Raw genomic sequence first — 20,890 nt, 5'->3', positions numbered from 1 at the left:
GGATAGGGGATCCAGGAATGAGTCAGATATGGGGTCCGGAAATAGGTCCGGAAAGCGTGGGAATATGATGGGATCTATGTCTGGCATATGGGATATGACAGGTGGTAGATCTTCTACATGAGTTTGAAATTGGTGCATGGAAAATGCTATTTATTCACTTGTTGCGAATTATTGTTGCATATGACAAGAGCTTAATTCATTGATTGGACAAGAGGTATGGTGTCAGATACCATGTTGCTGGTAGTGTTGAGCTGACCTCTACCATCAGGTATAGGCAAACCCCGACGTTTGGCACAGCCACCATATGAAAGTTTTCGTCTAATGCTTCCAAGATGAAACATATGGTGGCTCAAAACTTTGAGGACCTCCTCCAGGTATAAGTTCACCACATATTGATATTGAATAGGACACTGATGCGCTATGTACAGTGCTCTATCCCTGTCTCTGACAATCTTCTTCCTGAACCACATAATGGAATTGTCCTTCAGTTACTATTTACCATGGCTCATTGGCATGGTCTAGCTAAACTCCGCATGCATTCTGATCTAACTCTCAATATCATGGATGAAGTGATATCAGCACTCAGGCAACAACTTTGTAGGTTCAAGGCTACAGTCTGTGCTGCATACCAAACCTGCAAGCTGTGCCAGGAGGTTGAAGTGCATGCCTGATGCAATGCAAAGAAGTCTGGGAAACAGCCTGCAGGACATAAAGGAAAAGGAAGCTCTTGCCTTGTGAAGCAAGGGCAGGCAGGAAGATCAACTCAGAATGATCAGTGAACAAAGACATTCAATTTTCAAACATACAAGTTTCATGCCTTGGGAGACTACATGTCTATGATTCACCAGTATGGCACATGTGATTCATATAGCACTGAACTGGTGTGTCCTATGCTTTTCAATGATGAACTTGACTCATTGACTTATTCAGGGTGAACTTGAACATTGTGCTCCAAAGGCCTGGTATCACCACACTGATCACAAGTCATTTGTCAAACAGTTGACTCAAATTGAATGCCGCCAGGCCCTGCATTCGCTGTATTGGGGACAAAAGTGTTCATCGCCCCCATATTGAGATTTCTGAGTTGGCGACAAGCCCTCATGCCCACCACCATATTGGTTTGACCCAAAAATACCCTGTACACATAGGATCGTTCTTGCGCAGCCACCAAGGAGATCCAGCCATCACAGTGAGTCTATTCATGCCCCATCAGGAGACTTCTTAACTGCTCCTGCAGTTTTTTTTTTCCAAATTGAAAGCCCATCTATTGTGTTGTTTTATTACATCAAGCAATTCCCTGGGTTCTAGCACTGAAAATAACACCAACACAATAATTATAAAGGACGATTGAATGTATCAGCATAACATCATGAGGTTTGATTTCACAACCTACAATGTTCACAGAGGCCAAGATGTGATCAACCTGAGGACTCCCCATTGTAATGTTATGGTTCTCCGTGCCAACACTGACATAAGGCATCAAGGTCACAAATATATGTATGGGAAGGTTATAAGAGTATATTACATCAACATGATTTTTATCGGACACAGTATGGTTGATACACTCCCCATTGAATGGAGTTTTTATGGATATGTTGGTATGCACCCATCGATCAGGACTCCACCTGGGAGACTCTGGACCAAGTGGACTTTCCGCCCCTAGAGGATGAGCACTCATTCAACTTCCTTGATCCCACAGATGTACTCAGGGGCTGTCACATTATACCTTGCTTTGCCAGTGGCAAGAGACATGTCGATGGATTGGGTGCATCAGCAAGTGCAGGAGACAAGGATGATTGGTGCAAATACCTTGTCAATTGGTGAGTCACTTGTACCATATCATTGTCATATGTAGCATCTTTATGACATTTTTATGTCAGATTTGTTGACCGCAACATGCTTATGCACTTCCACTTCAGGCTCGGTGTTGGGCATGTGTACTCTCACCACCTCGCTCCACAGGCTGAAATTCAGCAAGATAATATCACAGTGCAGTCCATGTCCACTTCTCATGTCGCAGAAGATGATGAAGATGCCAGAAACTCTGGAGAGGATGACGAAGGTAGAATTGATGAGGAAGATGATGATGATGATAATCCAATAGTGAATCCTGAACAGTGGCATGGTAGTAGCCAAGAATCACTGTTGGAACAATACAAGAAGATGTACGCAAGTGAGGTAGGATTCAATTATGAAAATTAAATAATGTTACAGTGAAAAACATAACTACACTCCATCCATGCCTACTCTAGACACTTGATGGCATTGATCTCGGCTAATTCAGTGTCCATTTTAGAGTACATATAATATTTGATGGACAGGATCTGCTTTGAGATAGCATTGAGGCGATTTTGCATGATCTAGCATTGAATTAGAGTTTCAGAGAGGTACACCCAATAAAAAACTCAACAGTGATCTAACTCACAAATCCATCACCCTTTCCTCATCTTGCCAATAGCCCACAGCTTTCTTGTCCAATGCTCATGATCACTATATGGACCCACCTGCGATGCTTGACTCATTTTTGTTTGACAATCCCAGCCTCATGCCCAACTCTGTCAGTTTTTTGTTACCTCCCCAACTCAGTAAACCTGCTCACTCAGTTCTTGCAGGGCAATTTCATTGATCTGAACAATATTGACTTCATCAGTTATTTGTCTGTGGGACATGGGCCAATGCTGTACCCTCTATATGTAAGTACCCATGTTTCTGAAGTTACAAACATTTATCATTGTCAGCCTAGTGTCGACCAATGCTACATAATGCTGTATGTGGTTGATTTTGTGGGAGGTTACATACTAATTTTCTTCTAGTTGACAGTACACATCTCACTCTACGCTTATGTTCTCACATCAATCATCCATCATTCAGTGTTCAAGACAGAACAGATGGCGGGAGTTCCCATATATGTCAATTCTGTAAGTGAAATCTCTACTGCATTTGCGGTCCCACTGAGCAGTTTTGCAGTTTTATGCTGTGAATGCTCAGTTAGATCTTCCTGTGAAGTCCACGAGGGCAGGTCCCGACAACCGATTCTATGTTGTATATGATGGCGTAAGTCTGCCTTTCAAATCTATAAGTATTTCGCCTGATAATATATTGTAGGTTAGTTCTAATGTTTCTAGTACTGTCATTCATCTCGCCCTCCATCCCACTGGTTATTACCCTTGGTCCAATGTTGACCTCACAGCCTTTCAGGCTATATCAGATGCACACAACAGTGGCAGTATCCTGATCATTCCCACCCTCATGATGCCAGGCAATGTAAATGCTCCTGACAGTGCAAATGGTGACGAATATGAGCATTCAATACCTGGAGACCCAGTCAGTGCCCTTGCATCTCCAACAGTGACATCAAACTTGCTGACCATCTATTCCTGGATTTTGTGCTCAGGCCAATTGGTGCACAGCACCCCTGCCAGTGCCCATCAATCTCAGGCAGGTGGTGGATCAACTCAGACTTCCTTGCAACAAAAGGCAAAAAAAGCTGCTAAAGCTGAAGGAGGCCTCAAGAATGTCATAGGGAGATTACCAAAGTGGAGGAAGGCCTTTGCCTACCTCTGGATTGAGTTAAGAGTATCAGTTTGCACAGGTGAAATCAGAAACCCCCACCTGTTCAATTTTGAAAGCTGGGCTGCAGCTATTCAGCTAGTTTGGCCTCATGCTCTCTCCCAGGCTAACATCGACTCCAGTGATTTGGAAATAGGTGGGCAGCTAAATCTCACTGACACACTAGACATGCTGACTGCTTTTCAGTGAAGTTGATCAAAACTGGCACTTACATGACTCTTGAAAGTATATTGGAATTTGTGCGAATTAAATTTTACTTCCATTGGCGTAGCTCATCCCAGAATAGATCAACCCATCGCTTTCAGAGTTTGTCTACAATATCAAGCACCTGGCATTTCACTTGATCGGCAACTCTCATGGAGGCTTTGGTTTTGATGACTTGGGTGTGGGTATCTTATTGATTGACACAGTCCAAAGACTGCTCCAGCTGTTCATCAGACCAAAATCAAATATCCTGCCAATTAGTGTGAGTGTCCTGCATTCCTTCAGTCATTAATCTTATTTCACCTCACAGCTTAATGGTTTTGCCTGGTTCCTCACCCACCAAATTGCCAAAGAGATCATGTGGCATGTTATTTTCCGTCCGACTACCTCACACTCTGTTTGACTGGTGTTGGCCGATCTAGAGCCAGCAACATTCAGGAGTGAAGAGCATCCACCCTTTCCGACTATGTCTCTACTGGGGTCCAGTGTAAGTCTCTTTCCACTGTGTTTTTCATTCGCTTACGACGTCTTTAAATGTTACAGTGCTCTCTTGGATAAATATTCAACTTTGACAAAAATACCCGTCGACCTACTAATTCAGTATCCAACCCTGGCTGAGGTGTATGATCAGCTCTACAAGATGGCTGTAGTACTTGTCAACGAGCATGATGATGAAGATCACCCAGGACTCATGTCTAGCTTGACCAAATTGTGCAACATTTCATAAGTTCATTCTGAACCTGTTGTATTGTTGCCTGATAAGAAGACAGGGTCAATGAAGTCCACCGACTTGGCTGAATGCATGATTGACCGATATACTCATGAATGTCACCTATAGTAGTCTTGTAACATACATTGGTATCTGTTTTTTTTGCAAACAGTTGTTTTGGATATTAAGTGTAACAGGAGTGCGCCATGCTAAATGTATTGAGTGTGATCGTGCGGTTAGAATGTTAGCAATTCTGTGAGTCAAGTAAGCAATGCCAATGTTCACCTGCCCCATGCTCACAAATGCTGTATAGAGATCAAACAAAAACTAGATCATCTTCTTGTACGTCAAGAAAACATTAATTGTCAAACACCTAACAAACAACACACGAAACACTTGGTATACTAAGCCAGACACGCTCCCCTCAAACATTCTCCAAACCTAGGATGTGCTCAATTTCATCTAACTCATCCCACAGCTTCCTCAAAAAATCTCACTTTTCCTCGACCATGAGGGTGAGGATACATCTGTCCCATCACGGCATTGAGACGGGGAGGTGGTGCAGCTGCGCTTCATATGGATGGATTCACATGCATTCAATCAGGATCACATTTGTGTAGTCCCAGAAAGCCTAGTATGTATAGATAGAATGAATTAACCACACAAAAACACTGATGACAATCAGAACTTACCATTGCAGTTGCAGTAATTGCAAATCCAGGCTGCACCTCATCCTATTGCTGTCCCTGTTGTATATTGTTGTCAGACCCTATGTGTCATACTCACTGACGATGGTTTCAACTCACCATTGCAGATGTTGGGGGCACAAACTCATCCTGCACCTGATCCTCCTGCTGCCCATGGTCCTCCTGCTGCCCCTGTTCCTCCTGTTGCCCATGGTCTCCCTGGTTTCCTAGCAGTGCCTGTTGCAGGACATCATTAGCCCATTATGTATCTTACACAACGCGTTGACTATTACTTACATGATAGTCATTGAGAAGTTGTTGAATCTGCCTCAGATTGCTCAGTTAATCCCCACACATCAAACATCATCAAAGACTTCCATCAATCTCATTGGCGTTCTCTTCAGCCATTGTGTGTGGAAGGAGTATAGTAATGAAGATGCGCTTGATCAATGAAGTATGAGTCCTATTGCTGGTATGTACAAGCTTACATAATATGGCCAAACTTTGACATTCCATGAGCAAGAGTTTACCATCCTGGGGGATTCTTAGTTACACAAGGGTCAGTAATCAAAGAATTAACCAATTCATCAACGCATTGTTCAATGTGTGCAAAAAACTTGGTGCACTACTTTTTTGTTTTCTTCTACACTTCAACTTCAGGAGTGCGTCTCTGATTTCTCTGCAGCTTATACCCACCTTCAGCTTCAGCATCACAGCTCTCCTTACTTCTGTCGCCCACTGCAATCCATAGCACCTCAAGGTTATCTCTACTATTGGCATCAGGATCTTCTAGGAACTTGTGTTAGGGTACCAGAGCACCGCTTGCTATCATTTATTTTCATCCCTCCACTCAAATTCTCATTTCCGCAGTGAATGGTACTTCAAATAAAAGACTATGATTGTTGATTGGTTCATCTAAGCTATTCTGGACACAACCATCTCACCATGCTCAAGCACACCTCCACAGATGAAAACTTGAGGTGTATTCTCGAATGGCATGACTTTCCCCTGTGTCTCTCCATCACCACCACTAAACCCGACCTTCATCTTCCCTTTGCCCTTTTTTGACATGTCCAGAAAGTCAGCAAGACCAACAGCAGGCCACACATCTTCCTCTACTGCCATTGCCAGTGCTGTGCCTAATGAGTCCTGCACATCCACACCCTCCCAATCCACATCTGACATGATGTTCACCCATGTATAGTTCACTGGCTGAGGCTTCATCTTTTTGTCCTTCTTGTCCCTGGTGGGCCTGGCAGTTGCCTGAGAGAACTTGGCATCATTGTGGGCTTGCAAGGTGCTTTTGGCATTACCGATGTGAAGCGCCCACATGGAAATGATCAGCTTGCAGTGGATACACATGGTCAGGTGCAGTCGCCTACCAGCGTGGTAAACTGCCCTTCAATATTGGCTCGCATGGCATTGTGAACTAGAAGGCTGAGTAAAGCCCATCCAGCTTCCCAAATCTCACAACCCCCGATTGTGTCAATGACTGCATCAACTCCTTACATTTCCAGATCATGCCAAGGTATGTTGAACAATGAGATTAAACTCTTCAAGCATGTAACTGATATCTTTTCACCGCAGTATTTGGTCACTGATGTCTGCTGCATCATCCAGTCGAAAAATACAGATCTGTAAAACTTGTTGAATCATCAGTATGATTTCTTCGGTCTCATTTTAGTAATTAATTCATTTTAAAGTTTGATTGCTGCATCAGCATGCCATTGTGTCCAAGCTAGGACAACATTGATGTGCACCATCACTTCCAAAATTCTGGTATTATAGGGTATAACCATTCAACGATCATGTGAATATCCCACAAGGCCCTTGCTCCCTACATACTTTTCAATATGTCAAATATCATTTCAGCTTCTCTTTCTAGGTCCTGGCCACCTTTGAAAACCTACTTGTTGGAAATCAAACATGCCGAGAATGCTCTGAGATTATGGCTCCAGAATTTCAGGATTCATGTCGTACATAGTATGCTCACAGTAATTTTCATACCATTCATCCACAAGTTCACATCCAGCTTCCAGACTTCTTGTACATCTCAGCATCCGTGCTGTTTGAATCAGTCAACCCACATGATCTCATAGCTCTCCTCAACATGAGCATCAAGGAGCTTGCTACACAGACGCAGCTCCAGCAAGAGGACAGTAGCATGGTACTTTTTCTGCAAAGAGGGACGTGCTTAATGGAGGAGAGGATGTACCAAGCACAAATGGAGGTTTCATTATTCAGTAAAGCCATGGCAAACTTGTGCAAAAAACTGAACATGACAACTAATTCAACTAATTCATGTGAGTTATTCTATTCAAAAGGTCATATCCAAAAAATTCAGTCTCATTCCTAGCCACATCATGCCTCGCTTCAAAGACACTGCCCATGGATGCTGTCAGGTATGAAGGAGTAGATGAAGAGTTTACCTCAGTCAAATTCGACTGTTCTAAACACATGCAGGCCACCCAATCCAAATGCATGACATGGCTTTCCACATGCCACAAAGCATCGCTTCTGACATCATCACATTTTAACAACACTACAAATGTTGGCAATAAAACTAGCCAAACACTTATTGACCCTTTACAACATCCAAATTTTTCTCACCACCAGGAAAAGCTCTTTAAGGCGAGTATTACTAATACTATGAGTGGCCTGGTGTACTGATGTTGTGTAGCCTGGTGAATCAATCCTTTACCTACCCGGTTACTTGAAAGCCCACATTGATGATGAGGCATGTTGTGCATATGCGAATGCATGCTTTGCAGAAATCAACATGCCCCTAGGCATCAGCACCAACAAAAGCAACATCAACAGCTTCAAAGCAGTGAGTAAAACACTAGATGAACTCAAGCATGACTTTTGTATTATGTACTTGAAGAAGCAACATGCACAGTCCAAAGTGGACATGTTATCTGAAGCCATAGCATGCACTGTTGGTGAGAATGGAAATTCTGTTTTGGTGTTTTTTATACTAACATCTAACATTACCATCAACTTGTCAGAAGGCGCGTCTTCTGCAAGTGCTACAACAATCGAATCACCCCTACCTGACAATGATTTGTTTGACAATTGGAATTCAGCCTCATCCCTATCTTCCAACTCTGCACATCTGTGAGATGTGCTATCGTTGTTTGTACCGGTATTTATCTTTTTCAAAGTTCACCACTTTCATTTACATTTAAGTATCTTCTGTTGTACATTGGCCTTGGTTGAGTTTATATTATTCCTGCTGCCTTTTTCATCGCTTGTTTTTTTTACCAATTACCATCTCCCCAGCCCAATGATGGCACTTTTGACAGGCAGACGCATGTTCCACCTATGACATGTATATTGGAGTTATGTCTACTCGCCTGGTGCAAGGTACTGCTCATCATCTCCAACTCAAGTGTACTCCTATCATCCTTTGACTCAAATCACTTGCGACCATGAGCTTCACCACAATGCTTAACCCTCCCCCCCTCCACCCTACTATCTTTGTTTATACAACAGTTACTTTTACCCGTTTCTTTGAACCCTGCTTCTAGTGTGCAGATAACATGCACTAATTTACATCATGTTGGAATTCACACTGTGTGCCTCATATGAACCAGAATAGCATCCTCATTGTTTTAAGTTAATGGATGTTCTTTTAGGACTCGCAGAGGGATGGTTCTGATTCTATATTAGTTATTAGGTACCTTGCACAGTTGTATTATGAGCAGGTCCATTCTAGATTTTTTGTGTGTTCAAATTGATCAGCATCTAATCATTGTATGATCTGGTGGGCGGGAGTGCCGGGGGTCCTGGTGCAGTGGCTGGAGTCCTGGCTTGTAGGTATCCACTGTAGAGGTTTGGCCTTGAGTTTCCCTTGCAGTCCATGCCGGTCCACCATCACACACACATCTATGCTTGCACATCATATCCAACACTCTTACATCTAATCATCTCCCCAAACATGACTCACAAAGGCCAACCAAGCATTCGCAACACACCTTGCCAGTGTCCTCCAACAAGGAGACCTTGTATGGGTCCATGACTACCATCTCTTGTTAGTTCCTTGCATGCTCAAGAATGTGGTGCATTCTGGTGCTGTGAGTGGTGTGAGTGGAGAGAATGGTGGGGATGTGTGAGTGCTTTTTTAACGATAACAGCAAGAGTACTGATATACTATGCATAGGGTCATTGGTCTTTTTCGTGCACATGCCTTTCCTGAGTTCTGAGGTGTTTAGGTGTTTAATGTGTACATCCTCCCCCCTTCCTCACACCTCTACATTCCTTCCTTGATTACCCTAATCAGCACACTAACCTAATGCACCTCCCTAGGCCGCAAAGAAATCCTTGATGGAATGCTAGGCACCAACCTCATCTGTTTTCAAACCTACAGCTACACCCGCCACTTCACTTCCACCTGCATTCGTGTGTGCAGGTATGAGACTACTAGTAGGGGTGCTATGGCTGCATTGCTAGTGCATCAAGAGGTGCAAGCATTGCTCCACATGGTGCTGGTGGTGCAGGCTTGAGTGGTGCGAGCTAGTACCAAGGCAATTCTCAGTGTACCCACCCGCGGAGCAAGCCTCATGTGTGGAATCAAAGTGGGTGTTGAGAAATATGTAGGCATTGACATGCTGGGACATGTAGCTGCTGTTACACATTGTCTGGTTGGGGTGGATGTGGAGAGGGTTGTGAGGGATACATGAGTTCTTTATTTGATTTTATGTGATGGGTGATTCTGATGCGCATATATGCAATTCGAATACACACTTCAACATACACGAACCCTAATGCATACACACACACAAATCATAACTGTGCACATGTACACAAAACAGCCTCTGTGCAGGAATACAACCTAAACTCAAAGCCCTTCATGTGCTCTATGAAGACAAGAATATCATCGCAGGAAGAGGCAAGTTGGATGTTGTCAAGGGGGTTTTGCAAAAGGTGATCTTTCTTTTTTTTCTTGTGCCATTGACTGACATCATGAAAACTGACACTATAACACCAGCTCCATGCATTTGAGAAGCTCTTGCATGATTATCCAGAGTGGCAGCACAAAGTCTTGCTCATTCAGGTATGTCTAGTCATTCCATTTGCAATTCGCAATGGAACAACATCAAAAGTACAATACAACAAACTGATAAATGCCTCTTCACAGGTGACACCCCCTGTGTTAACAGACTCTCCAGAGCTCAAATGTCAAGTTTCTGAACTCGTTGCACATATCAATGGGGAATATGGGAGTTTGGATTTCATGCCCATACACCACTAGTGCATGTCCCTTTCATCACGTCTTTATGTGTCTAATTCATGATTCATACCACATCTAATCCCTTCCTGTACCCTAGTCCACATCACACCTAACTGCTGCCACCAAACCCCCTACAACCATCAAACCCTCAGAAAGGACGAATTTTATGCACTGCTGAGCACTGCAGACCTCAGGGTGATCACACCCCCAGAGACAGGCTCAGAGAGCTGTATGGCAATGCTGGGAAGTGTCTGTTCTTGTTTGATTATGACATGAGTGGTGGGTGAGGGATGCAGTATTCAGTGTTGACATTTGATGGATAGGACACACTCATGCTGATCCTCAAGATGCCATTTGTGGCACTTCCCTCTCCTGATGCACTCACTGTGCTCGTGAAGCTTACATCTGACCCAAACAATATTGCATACATCATTTCCAGTCAGGACCAGGCATTCCTTGAGGAACATCTAGGGCACTTCCTGTGCCTTGGGATGAGCATGGAGCATGGTAGATTCATCCATTCACCTGACAGCACTGTGTGGATGAATTTCACTGCAAGTTTGGACATGGGATGGAGGGAGGAAGTGGCGGAGATTTTCAGGTATCATACAGAGTGTACAACTGGGAGCCATATATCAAGATGAAGAAGAGCTCTATTACTTGGCATTATTGGTCGACTGAACCAGAGTGGGGGTGCATGTTCTGGTTCGTGTTTGTGGATTTCATTGGGCTGATGGTTGTGGGTTGCAGACAGTTTTAGTGCAGGCAGTGCCAGGATTTGTTAGAGAATAATGTGGTGTCCAAGAGCCCAATCAAGATGCTCATGAGTAAGAAGAATCTGGAAGTGAGGCCTATTGCTGTGAACAAGGTTTGTAGGCTTGGTCTTTAATGTACATGCTAGACTAATTGTTCTCTGAAGGGTGAGATCGTCAAGCATATATTATATCAGAACCCTGGAGTTGAGTTCATCTTCTGTGCTGGTGACAACAAGGTCCGTTCTACTGCTCCTTTCCCCATCTTACTTACTCACCCCCAACAGACCAATGAAGACATGTTCTGCGCCCTGCTCCTCTTCTCACCTTCCTCAATTGGTAAAGTCACAATGGAGCCCCCACTGTTGGTGATGCTCATTGACGACACTGCCAAGGAGTACAGTGATGTAGAGCTCATGGTGTCTCCAGAAGCTGTTTTTATGACTGCTGTTGGACATAGTAGCAAATGAATGCTTGTGAGTTGGCATGTGATGACACCTGAGGAGGTGGTGGAGCAGATGTGGTATTTGGTTGGGGAGACTCCTCAGGGAGAGGAGGTGAAGGGGTATTTGTAAGTCATCCATTGCATAGGGTTTTTTTTCATCTTGAGATACTGTTGTGGAATATTATTGATGTGCTTGTGCCTTAGAGTTTCTATAGACCAATAGTTATTGTTTTGATTTCATCAATGCTAGGAGTTTGGTGCACAGGATGTACAAGGGGCTTCTCAGCTTATATTCAGATGTAAATACTTGCAAGTTGTGTGTGCTGCTTGTCACAATTTATGTGTAGCTTGGAGTGCTAATCAATTATACATTATACTTACAAGTGATCCCTTTCAGTCAGCACTATGCAGTATGTGGTGAGTGGCGAGCGCAAGCTAGTATCTATAGGATGCTTAAGTCTACTGTAAATGCTCAGCCATGTTGGTAATGGCCAGACAAGCAGGCTGTCACGATTGTAGTTCTTGCACCTTCTATGCAATTCAGATAAGATATCTCACTAATTAAAAAATGTTACAGTAGATTATAATTCTACTAGAGATGCAATGACCTGCAGCCATGCAGTTATCTCACTGTTGTTTGCTTACAATATGCACACCAAGATGGTATTTCTCCAGCATAGTCTTATCTCATTTTACCTATGTGTTACACCATAATAAAATTATCTAAGGTTAAAAAATGATGTGTCATAATGAGTTTTGGTTACCAATCCTGTCTAGTCGTATCAATTTCAGGTTGATTTCCTGATGCAGCATATTACCATCTCCATCCTGATTGCATTGATACTGCCAAGGCTTTGCTGGTGAATCATATTTACCATTATGTGCAGCATTTTGATGTAGGTTTTATATTCTATTTTGTATATGAATTTCCCAGCATTGCATGCTGATGCACTCTCTAGGAAAAAAATGACCCCATTGCGCAGGCAACAAAACCTTACTCTGTGGATATCTTGCCTTACTTAATGAAGGGATGTTACTTCAATGGGTCAAAGTCAGTTGGTGTGAAATTCACAGACCATTTTAAGAAGATTGCAGGAAACAAGGCCCAACAGCCTGAGGTAACAATTCCTATGGTTGCTTTGACCAGCACTTTGGTACATTTTAGGTTCTTGATCTACTCTTGGTCCATATATTAACAAGTGTGTACTACTAGGTGTATACTGTGCTCTTGTAGAAGTCCAGCAAATCTCACTCCAAGTTCAATTTCACTGGGAACCAGTTTAGTGAGGTCTATGCATTCCATGTGAACTTTCTCAGCAAAATGGAGGAGAATGCACCGAGCAAGTTCCACAAGTTGATGGCCAACATTTTTGAGGCTGTCCAGTAAGTTCATTATGCTCCAAATATGCCATGTTGACTAATTCATCTCAAAAGGAAACTCTGCTCTAATGGTGCTGCTGCAACATTACATGAAGATGCGATGACTTTCCTCAACCTTGATGGCATGGATGATGTTGAGTAGCTTTGGATGTCCTAGTTGTGGTCTCACTTTACATGCTGCTTATTGGTTTCACTATAAATATGCTCCATTCTCTCTCATTTATCAGTTGCTATAATTATGCACAACCTATGTTTGCATACCCTCATTTAATCAAACTCTATTTTGTTCTTGTAAACAACACAAATTCCTGGATGAACATTCAAACTGATAGTCAAGCACTCTTGGTTGTAAGAACATAATTATCACTAATTTAGCATGCATAAAAAATTGCTCATGGGGCAGTAAAAAAAGTCTCTCTAAACTGCTAAGTTGTCTATTTTATTGAAATTATCATAAATTAGAGAAAATTTGACATACTTAGTTTAAATTTGCAGTAGAGGGTTTTCCTGATGCTCACAGAAGATGTTTATGAGGTAAAGCCTAGATACAGTCCCACGACAAGACACAGCACATACAATTCATGAATGATGAATCCATGAAGACAACACTAAGGGACCATCATCCCAAGTAAACTTGTCTTGCACAGCAAGTAATTGTGTGCAAAAGGGAAGAGAGTGGGTCCAAGTCCGATGGTGATGGTGATGGTAGTAAGTTAATACTTAGGAGATGAGGCTGTTGGCAGTGTTGCTGTTGACATTGCAAAAACAAGATGGTCTAAATAGGGCCCATAATGGAAGGTGCAGATCATAGCTACCAGATCAGAAATGAAGTTGCGGGATAGAGTGATATCAGCATGCTGGATAATGGAATGTATGTGTGATGCTTACATATGGATTTGAATCTGATGCAGATGCAGGTAGGGATCCTCACAGGTTACCCACAGGTATATTGGCAGGTTTTGAGTATTCTGAGGCATAGTCCTTCATTCTGGCTTGAAAACAAAAAAAAAATCATGCAAAATGGACCAGGATTGGGTGAGATATGGCTGGAACAAGTTTTAAGCAAAACCCTGCAAAGCTCATCCCTCCACATCTGAATCTTTGAGAGAGAGTCAACCAATTTGTGAGTTAAATGCATTAAACCTCACAAATTGGTTGACTCTCTCAAAGATTCAGATGTGGAGGGATGAGCTTTGCAGGGTTTTGCTTAAAACTTGTTCCAGCCATATCTCACCCAATCCTGGTCCATTTTGCATGATTTTTTTTTGTTTTCAAGCCAGAATGAAGGACTATGCCTCAGAATACTCAAAACCCACCAATATACCCATGGGTAACCCATGATGATCCCTAGATGCAGGCTGGGTTCTTAAGGTTATGACGCGAGGTAGTACGTGAGTTATTTAGCAAGATAATATTTCCAGTCTCCTGTTCACTCACTAGTTCTGCTCTCGCAGACTCATCTATATACTATGTGCCGCTAATAATAAGTAGCCGAGTCCGTATGTACCAATGTACGCTTATTAATGAGTCCGTGTACCGTATTACTAATGTTTGGCTCGTGTTTGATTACTAACTACAGTGACTGCGCTCGGACTTGTACATGTCCGGCACATCACAACACGGGTCGGTGCAAAGAGAGGATTCATATTATGATTGTGATGAGTGGTGCTGTGTTAAGACCAGTGAAAGAACGTTCTGGGTATTGGCAGGTGTAAACATTGACGATATACCCCTGGAGGGGTAGCACCGGCGAACAGAGAGTGATTGTATCTACGGTCTTTTACGGTTGAACAAGAAACTGTCACTTAAGAGTATTCGATTTCGGAGTATATCCGTTCAATTAATATTCAGGGTACTTGGGTAGTTTTAACGAGTAGTAGAATCTAAGATATAGTGATTTACGCCTCAGGTGAGGCCACCGAGGACACAGGCTTGTTGCAATTCCGTCACCTCTATGAGTACTTGATTTCATGGGGAACACCTCTATTTACAAGAGCACCGCAAAGACGGCGCAATCGGAAATGAGTTGCTAAATTATCACCGGCACCAACGAGTGGAACGTTCCTCACGTTGCAAATATTCGCGTGTGAAACTGGTTTGCGAATCAAAATCAACTTTGTGGCGCCAATTTTACTAGATTTACCATCTCACATCACTTGGACCAATCAAGGATCTTGAACCTCATGCCGATCTTGGCGATACAAGCGCTGAACGGTAGTATATCTAACACAAACATTATGTTGTTATAATCCCCAACATCCCCTACTCGCTCACACCCATCCCTCGAATATGACCATAGTCTCAAATGATCCCAGTTGGTGGCCGTTTATCAGTTTTAATACTTTTTACAGCTATTGGATGGGTTCGTCTTATCAGTTGGTCATGTCTCGATCTAACATTGACTTGTGGTTTCGCAGTTGCCGCTGGCGTCGTGGTGGTATATGATTGGGGTGAGTGGGACAGTGTTTGAATACCGCTGATGTTTTCATAATATTTCCAGTGCTATCACTCGGACAAGAGGTAGGTCGGTGCTATTGCCGGAGTAGCCAACTTGCTAAGAATGATGTTATAGATTGAACTGATCTGGGTGAGTGGCAGAGTCCCATATCAGAAGAAAAACAGGGGAATACAATGAATTTGCCATAGAGGCAACGCTGGTCTTTCATGACTGTGCTGTATTTGGTTGTTCGTACCTCATGCTATACTATGGCGTGGTTGGCAAGTTGTGCTCACCCCAAAACGTTCTAGATACGCTATATTGGAATACCATATTCTGTGTATGTTTTTAAGGCCAAAACCTTGGTGCTATACTGATAGCCTATCGCTCGTTATCAGTGTCAACTCTCTGCGTATGTCTAATATGCACTGTGTTCGATTCTTCTGACCGATAGCACACAGCATATATACCATTCGTCTCATTGACAGATGCAGTGGGTATTCCGCAACCATCTCATTCAATCTAATGAATACACTCATATGTAGGGGTGAGTGAGGTTCCGAATATCAAACTTGGCTCAATATAATGAACCAATAGGTGTGAGTCAAGTATTTGATCTTGGTACGAAGGTGGTCACTAATTGGGTGTTTCAGGCAATATTTTTAGCTATGCAAGGAATGCTACAAATGTGGTCGTAACTGCCATGCTGGGCGGTGAGTTGCAATACCTTAGTGATAGTATTGACTCGATTGAAACATGATGCAAGCTATCATGATTGCTCGGTTACATGCGATGTATCAGAGATCTAGGATAATGCTTATCTTCCTTGTCATTATCTTCCTGGCTGTAAATATCACCTGCGGAGTACTCACGGCAATAGGACTCAAGTATAATCAAGTAGGGGGTAAGCTTTACTTCTCGACTTGAAGAAAATGGCTCATTGGACAAACATCAGTGGAGCTGATACTCTCTGGTACACATATGTGCGGTATGGAATATGTGGGAGGAGTCCAGCTTTCGATGTCAATGGTTTGGACACTCAACACTGTTTGGGAGGTCCTCGCACTGTGTCTTTCACTCTGGATTGCTGTGAAACACTTCCTTGACCTGCGACGACTCGGCCCATCGACAGGATCGAACATAGGAGACTGTTTCAGAGTGCTGATAGAATCTCACGTGCTTTATTTTGCAAGGTGAGCTTGTAATGTAAATGTGCTTATCTGTTTTTGCTCAAGTTCCGCACCTGCCAGCTTTGTTTGTGTCTCTTGCCTCCAGCTTGTTTCTGTCTCTCCAGAGCTCTTGGTGCGCCGACTTGTCGCTGACATCTGTTTGTAATCACTGCTCATCATTTCTGTAGAATTCAAATGGTACGGGAGCTCTGGTACTCCTTAGTGCTCTTCAAACCTTATCGGGCGTGCAGTTATTTATACTGGGACCCCGCCTCATCCTCAGCGTTCGAGAATATCATGCAAAAATTGTGGCCGACTCCGACGCAGAAACTAGCATGAATTCGATTGTCTTCCAGGAGCGCCTACATGTACCAACTAGTAGTACTGTGTAAGGAAATGCTTACCAAGTGTCCTGCAGGGAGGAGATATTCGATCGAGGGTCTGTCGTAGTATTTATTTTAGTGATGATGTTTCAAAGTATATTTAAGACGAGGCTTATGTAGACAACCCATCTCTTGTTGTGTCACTACTGGAAGTCAGTGAAGCGCCCGCCCACACTTTCTTTTTTTTTAGACAAGCGATGTGTATTGGTAGCAACTGACTAAGTCTAGTTCTACGTTCACGCGCATATATAACGGGGTTTCAGGGAAACATCGGTCCGAGGGAAAATGCGTTTATGCACTCCCGCATTTTGCGGGGTGTGCCGCCCACGCTTTCACCAAGTGGCAACCTGAATTACCCGGACTGTCGAGCGACTAACCGAATTTTTGATGTCCAGACAGCTAATTCTGCGTGTTTTCGGAGTTCTGCTGTCTGAGCACAGATGATGAAGAAGTGACCGTGAAGCATGAAGCCCAGATGGCTGTAACCCATTGGTGCTCAGATGCATTTTCATCCATCTGGACCACGAAGAAGGAGCAGGAATGAATTGTGCGGACTCGTGGTTCGCTTGTGTGACTGTATCGCGAATCAGCATGGCAAAGAGATGAGGTGTGCAGAATGAGGGGTAGATAATTCGAGGGTCAGAGCCAACTACTAATGACATCGACCACGATATTCTGAAATCGCATCCATACGTATGTTGATCGGACCCGCATCATTGTAATGTTTCGCCCAAGCGACTGGAAATTGTGCGTCGGGCTTGTGTCCTTGCATTGATTTGCCGAAGCTCATCCTACCAAGCACGACCGTCAGAGTAAAGTACCGATCAAGATACATACACATGCATATACTCACCATTTGGACCGAACAAGTGGAAAGGTCGTTGAAAAGTAGAAGTAGTGCGTCTGAGTTCAGACAGCTGATATAGATAGCCCGAGAGTTCCGCAGCGTAATCGGACTCTCGCCTTCGATTGCAGACTGTCAAGGCAGACTGCCCTTGTTGGAATCCGAGAGTTCCGAGACGAGGAAGACCGATGGATCCGATCAAGGCACGCACAGTGAGTAATGAGAGGTAGAGGTACGAGCACAAGCCGAAAAGGGACAAAGGGCGAGCAACGCAGTGACGTCGGCTCGCGTCCTACTTTTTTTTCTGTTTCTTTTTTTTTTTTTTTTTTGGAAAAGCGAGTCTATTACGAAGCAACTGACACTGTCTAGCCCTTACGTAAAACGCTTATAGCGGCGCGCCGGCGCCGTCCGAGGGAAAATGCTACTTATGCACACTCCGTGTCGTGGAGTAGTGTGGGGCTCTGTATACTACCTGGTGTCCTCGGTCTGCGAGGGCCTGGGTAGTTTAATACCCACTAAAACCTCTAGGGTTGTCACCCATTCGTCATTATTTTGGTCTGTTGTGTTGTTTGTATTTATCTCGATTATGTCAGCCCAAGTTTGGGCAACTATTGTGATGGCCTTAGATGATCTTTTTGTTCGAGCTGCGATTGTGCGATCTAATTGTAAGCATCGGTTTATAGTGTTGATCCATCTTCTAGTGATGTTTTCTGTGGTGTGTGTTTGTCCTGTGATGGCTCTTTCACACCTTATCGTCCAAATGAGATAGGCTGACTCTGATAGCAGGATTCTAAGGAGGCAGGATATCCCTTTTGATTTTTTGGTGGAGTTTCGGTTTTTGTCATCTCGATTTTGGGGTTGTTGTGGGAGGGATAGCGCACCATAACCTAAGATTAGGCCTATTGATGGTTCTGGCCAAGGTCCATATTTCCTGGGCCATATTTTTCTTGTCAGGCTCCATATTTTCTTTTGTTCTAGGTTGTTGCAGTGAATGAGGATATGTTCCATTGACTCTGAGGGTTCTTCACAGGTGCTGCATCTAGCCCTTTGTTTGAAGGTAGGTATTTGTAGCCAGAACTCTCCTATTTTATATGCGTTGTTTAATGTTTTATAGATGAACATTTGTATCTTTTTTGTGATGTCCTTATGTCTGCAGCTTTTCCATATTGTTTCATCCATTTTGAGTGTGTTTGTTATGGTTTCTATGGCAGCTCTTGTCATACTTAGTAGGCCAAGGGTTTGTCTGTTATAATCTAGGTGTGTGTCCGCCATAAGTTTTCGGTACGCTAATCGTTGTGTGATCTGTGACAGTTTGGTGCCTTGTATGTCGAAATTTCTTGGTACATATAGGTCTATGGTATCGATGTCCACTTTTGTTGCTCCTATTTGTGCTAGTTGGTCAGCCTTTTCATTGCCTTCAACACCACTATGGCCTTTTACCCATTTGAAAGTTGTGGGGGTTGGTCGTCTTTGTAGATGGTAGGCTATCGCCTTGAACAAGGGGGCATTGGATATGCCTATCCACCCAGAGTCTTCCCAGCTGGTTAGGTGAGTGGTTAGGCCATTGATTACATATTTAGAGTTGGTTATGAATTTAATAGGTGTCTGCAGGTTTACGGATTGGAGGGCTATGAGGACAGCGACAAGCTCTCCAATTTGGTTTGAGTGGTGAGTGCTGGGCATGCTTATTGTGCAGTTAAGTGGGTGATTGTCTGTTATCCAGATACCTCCACCACATCTTGCGTTCTGTTTTCCATTATTTGTGCAGGAGCCATCAGTGAAAATTGTGAGTGGGTTGTTTTGGGGGGGTTGTCAGTTTTGAGGTATGCGAAGGTGGTAGGCTGGTATATGGATGGGTCTGGTTGGGTTTACGAAGATGTGGAAACCTTCTGATAGGTTATTTTCATCGTAGTGGATGGGTTGAAGGTGCATTCTTGTCATGGTTGTTTTCTTGTGTTTGCATTTTTTTCTAACCTCTGGTGTGTCAATGTCAGGTTGTCTTTCGTTGGTGATGAGTATGGGTTATACTTGGGTAGGAGGTCACAGAGGATCTTATCTCCAGTCATTGCGCATCTATGTGGATTCTTGCAGCCTTCAATATGGTCGTCTATGTAGTCTTTGCATAAGCAGGAGTCTTGTTGTTTATGTATAGCTTGGTTAGTCAGTCTCCTTGATATATTCTTTAGATCTTTCACTAATTTTACATTATGTATTTGTTTTAAACAAAGGTTTTTAATTTTGTGGTATGTTTTAGGTGGAGCGCTGACGTGTTCCCAGGCTGGTAGTTGCTCTTTAAGGTTGCTTGATATTTTCAGAGGTGCGAAACTGGTGCAGTGTTTTTTGGCTGTTTTTAACATTGTTGTGATTATCGGTGGCAGTTTGTTCACTCGCTTTCCTTGTGTTGGGGGGGACCAAGATGTGAGGAATGCTCTTGGGTCTGTGGTGTTAGTGGTGTCATCCAGTTTCATGCTGTTTATCATGGCGTCAACTACGAAGGTCCATGTTGGCTGGTGAGTTGATAAGTCCATGTATGACTTCAGCCATGTAATATTGATGGCTTCGTTTCTTTTCTTAATATTGAGAAGGTCTAGGCCTCCTTCAGCGATTGGTCTTTCTAAGTGCTTGTTGCTGATTGGTGGTGTTTGCTTCTCATTCCAGATGAAGTCTCTAATTTGTTTTGTGATCGCGTTTTCTATAGATTTGGGCATTCCTTGTGCCTTCACAAGGAATTACATCATGCCACCTGCCACCATTTGGACAATAAGTTTTTTCCCTGTAAGTGATGGATGACCAAGTTCCCATCTTTTGAAGTTCTTTTCTATCTTTCCTAGGATCAGCTCCCATGATGTTGCGTGCTCAACATTGTTTCCTATCCAAGTGCCAAGTGAACATATTGGGTTTCTGTCTTAGGCTATGCATATCTGGTCCTGCCATGGATTATCTCTTTCATTGAGTTTTCTTGTTTGGATCACACATTGTTGATGTTTGGTGGTTCCTATTGGTAGGATTTCAGTCTTTCTGAGGTTAAATTTTGCACCTGATGCGCTACACCAGTTTTGTAAGATGTCTTCTAAGTCA

General features: G+C 43.2%; 6 protein-coding genes across 6 annotated transcripts; 3 read left to right on the top strand and 3 right to left on the bottom strand.

The window, feature by feature from the left end:
* Positions 1–849: 849 nt before the first annotated feature.
* Positions 850–4,501, top strand: BJ212DRAFT_1297456 (uncharacterized protein; the record flags this gene model as incomplete). Its single annotated transcript, XM_041332604.1, has 18 exons — positions 850–881; positions 931–983; positions 1,149–1,189; positions 1,361–1,439; positions 1,552–1,598; positions 1,700–1,820; positions 1,881–1,924; positions 1,963–2,178; positions 2,459–2,557; positions 2,613–2,693; positions 2,814–2,918; positions 2,968–3,054; positions 3,106–3,706; positions 3,757–3,795; positions 3,981–4,036; positions 4,085–4,141; positions 4,197–4,261; positions 4,318–4,501. 18 exons carry the CDS (start codon positions 850–852, stop codon positions 4,499–4,501), a joined length of 2,007 nt encoding a protein of 668 aa, XP_041196059.1.
* Positions 4,502–6,084: 1,583 nt separating this feature from the next.
* Positions 6,085–6,393, bottom strand: BJ212DRAFT_1265528 (uncharacterized protein; the record flags this gene model as incomplete). Its single annotated transcript, XM_041330496.1, has 1 exon — positions 6,085–6,393. The coding sequence occupies one exon, from the start codon at positions 6,391–6,393 to the stop codon at positions 6,085–6,087; it is 309 nt and encodes a 102-aa protein (XP_041196058.1).
* A 4,356-nt stretch (positions 6,394–10,749) lies between these two features.
* BJ212DRAFT_1478087 (uncharacterized protein) lies at positions 10,750–11,624 on the top strand (the record flags this gene model as incomplete). Its single annotated transcript, XM_041339656.1, has 4 exons — positions 10,750–11,003; positions 11,168–11,270; positions 11,322–11,393; positions 11,442–11,624. The coding sequence occupies 4 exons, from the start codon at positions 10,750–10,752 to the stop codon at positions 11,622–11,624; spliced, it is 612 nt and encodes a 203-aa protein (XP_041196057.1).
* Positions 11,625–12,920: 1,296 nt separating this feature from the next.
* BJ212DRAFT_1478086 (uncharacterized protein) lies at positions 12,921–13,121 on the top strand (the record flags this gene model as incomplete). Its single annotated transcript, XM_041339655.1, has 2 exons — positions 12,921–12,982; positions 13,034–13,121. 2 exons carry the CDS (start codon positions 12,921–12,923, stop codon positions 13,119–13,121), a joined length of 150 nt encoding a protein of 49 aa, XP_041196056.1.
* Positions 13,122–18,280: 5,159 nt separating this feature from the next.
* Positions 18,281–19,501, bottom strand: BJ212DRAFT_1266026 (RnaseH-domain-containing protein; the record flags this gene model as incomplete). Its single annotated transcript, XM_041330532.1, has 1 exon — positions 18,281–19,501. A coding segment is annotated over one exon (1,221 nt), but the record flags the coding sequence as incomplete, so codon positions are not given.
* A 254-nt stretch (positions 19,502–19,755) lies between these two features.
* BJ212DRAFT_1246181 (uncharacterized protein) lies at positions 19,756–20,118 on the bottom strand (the record flags this gene model as incomplete). Its single annotated transcript, XM_041329660.1, has 1 exon — positions 19,756–20,118. A coding segment is annotated over one exon (363 nt), but the record flags the coding sequence as incomplete, so codon positions are not given.
* Between the last annotated feature and the right edge of the window lie 772 nt (positions 20,119–20,890).

This window comes from Suillus subaureus, assembly GCF_016647635.1.
Source record: "Suillus subaureus strain MN1 chromosome Unknown BJ212scaffold_7, whole genome shotgun sequence".
NCBI lineage: Eukaryota > Fungi > Basidiomycota > Agaricomycetes > Boletales > Suillaceae > Suillus > Suillus subaureus.
Note: the sequence above shows the minus strand (reverse complement) of the source record. Positions and strands in the feature narration are given on the sequence as shown.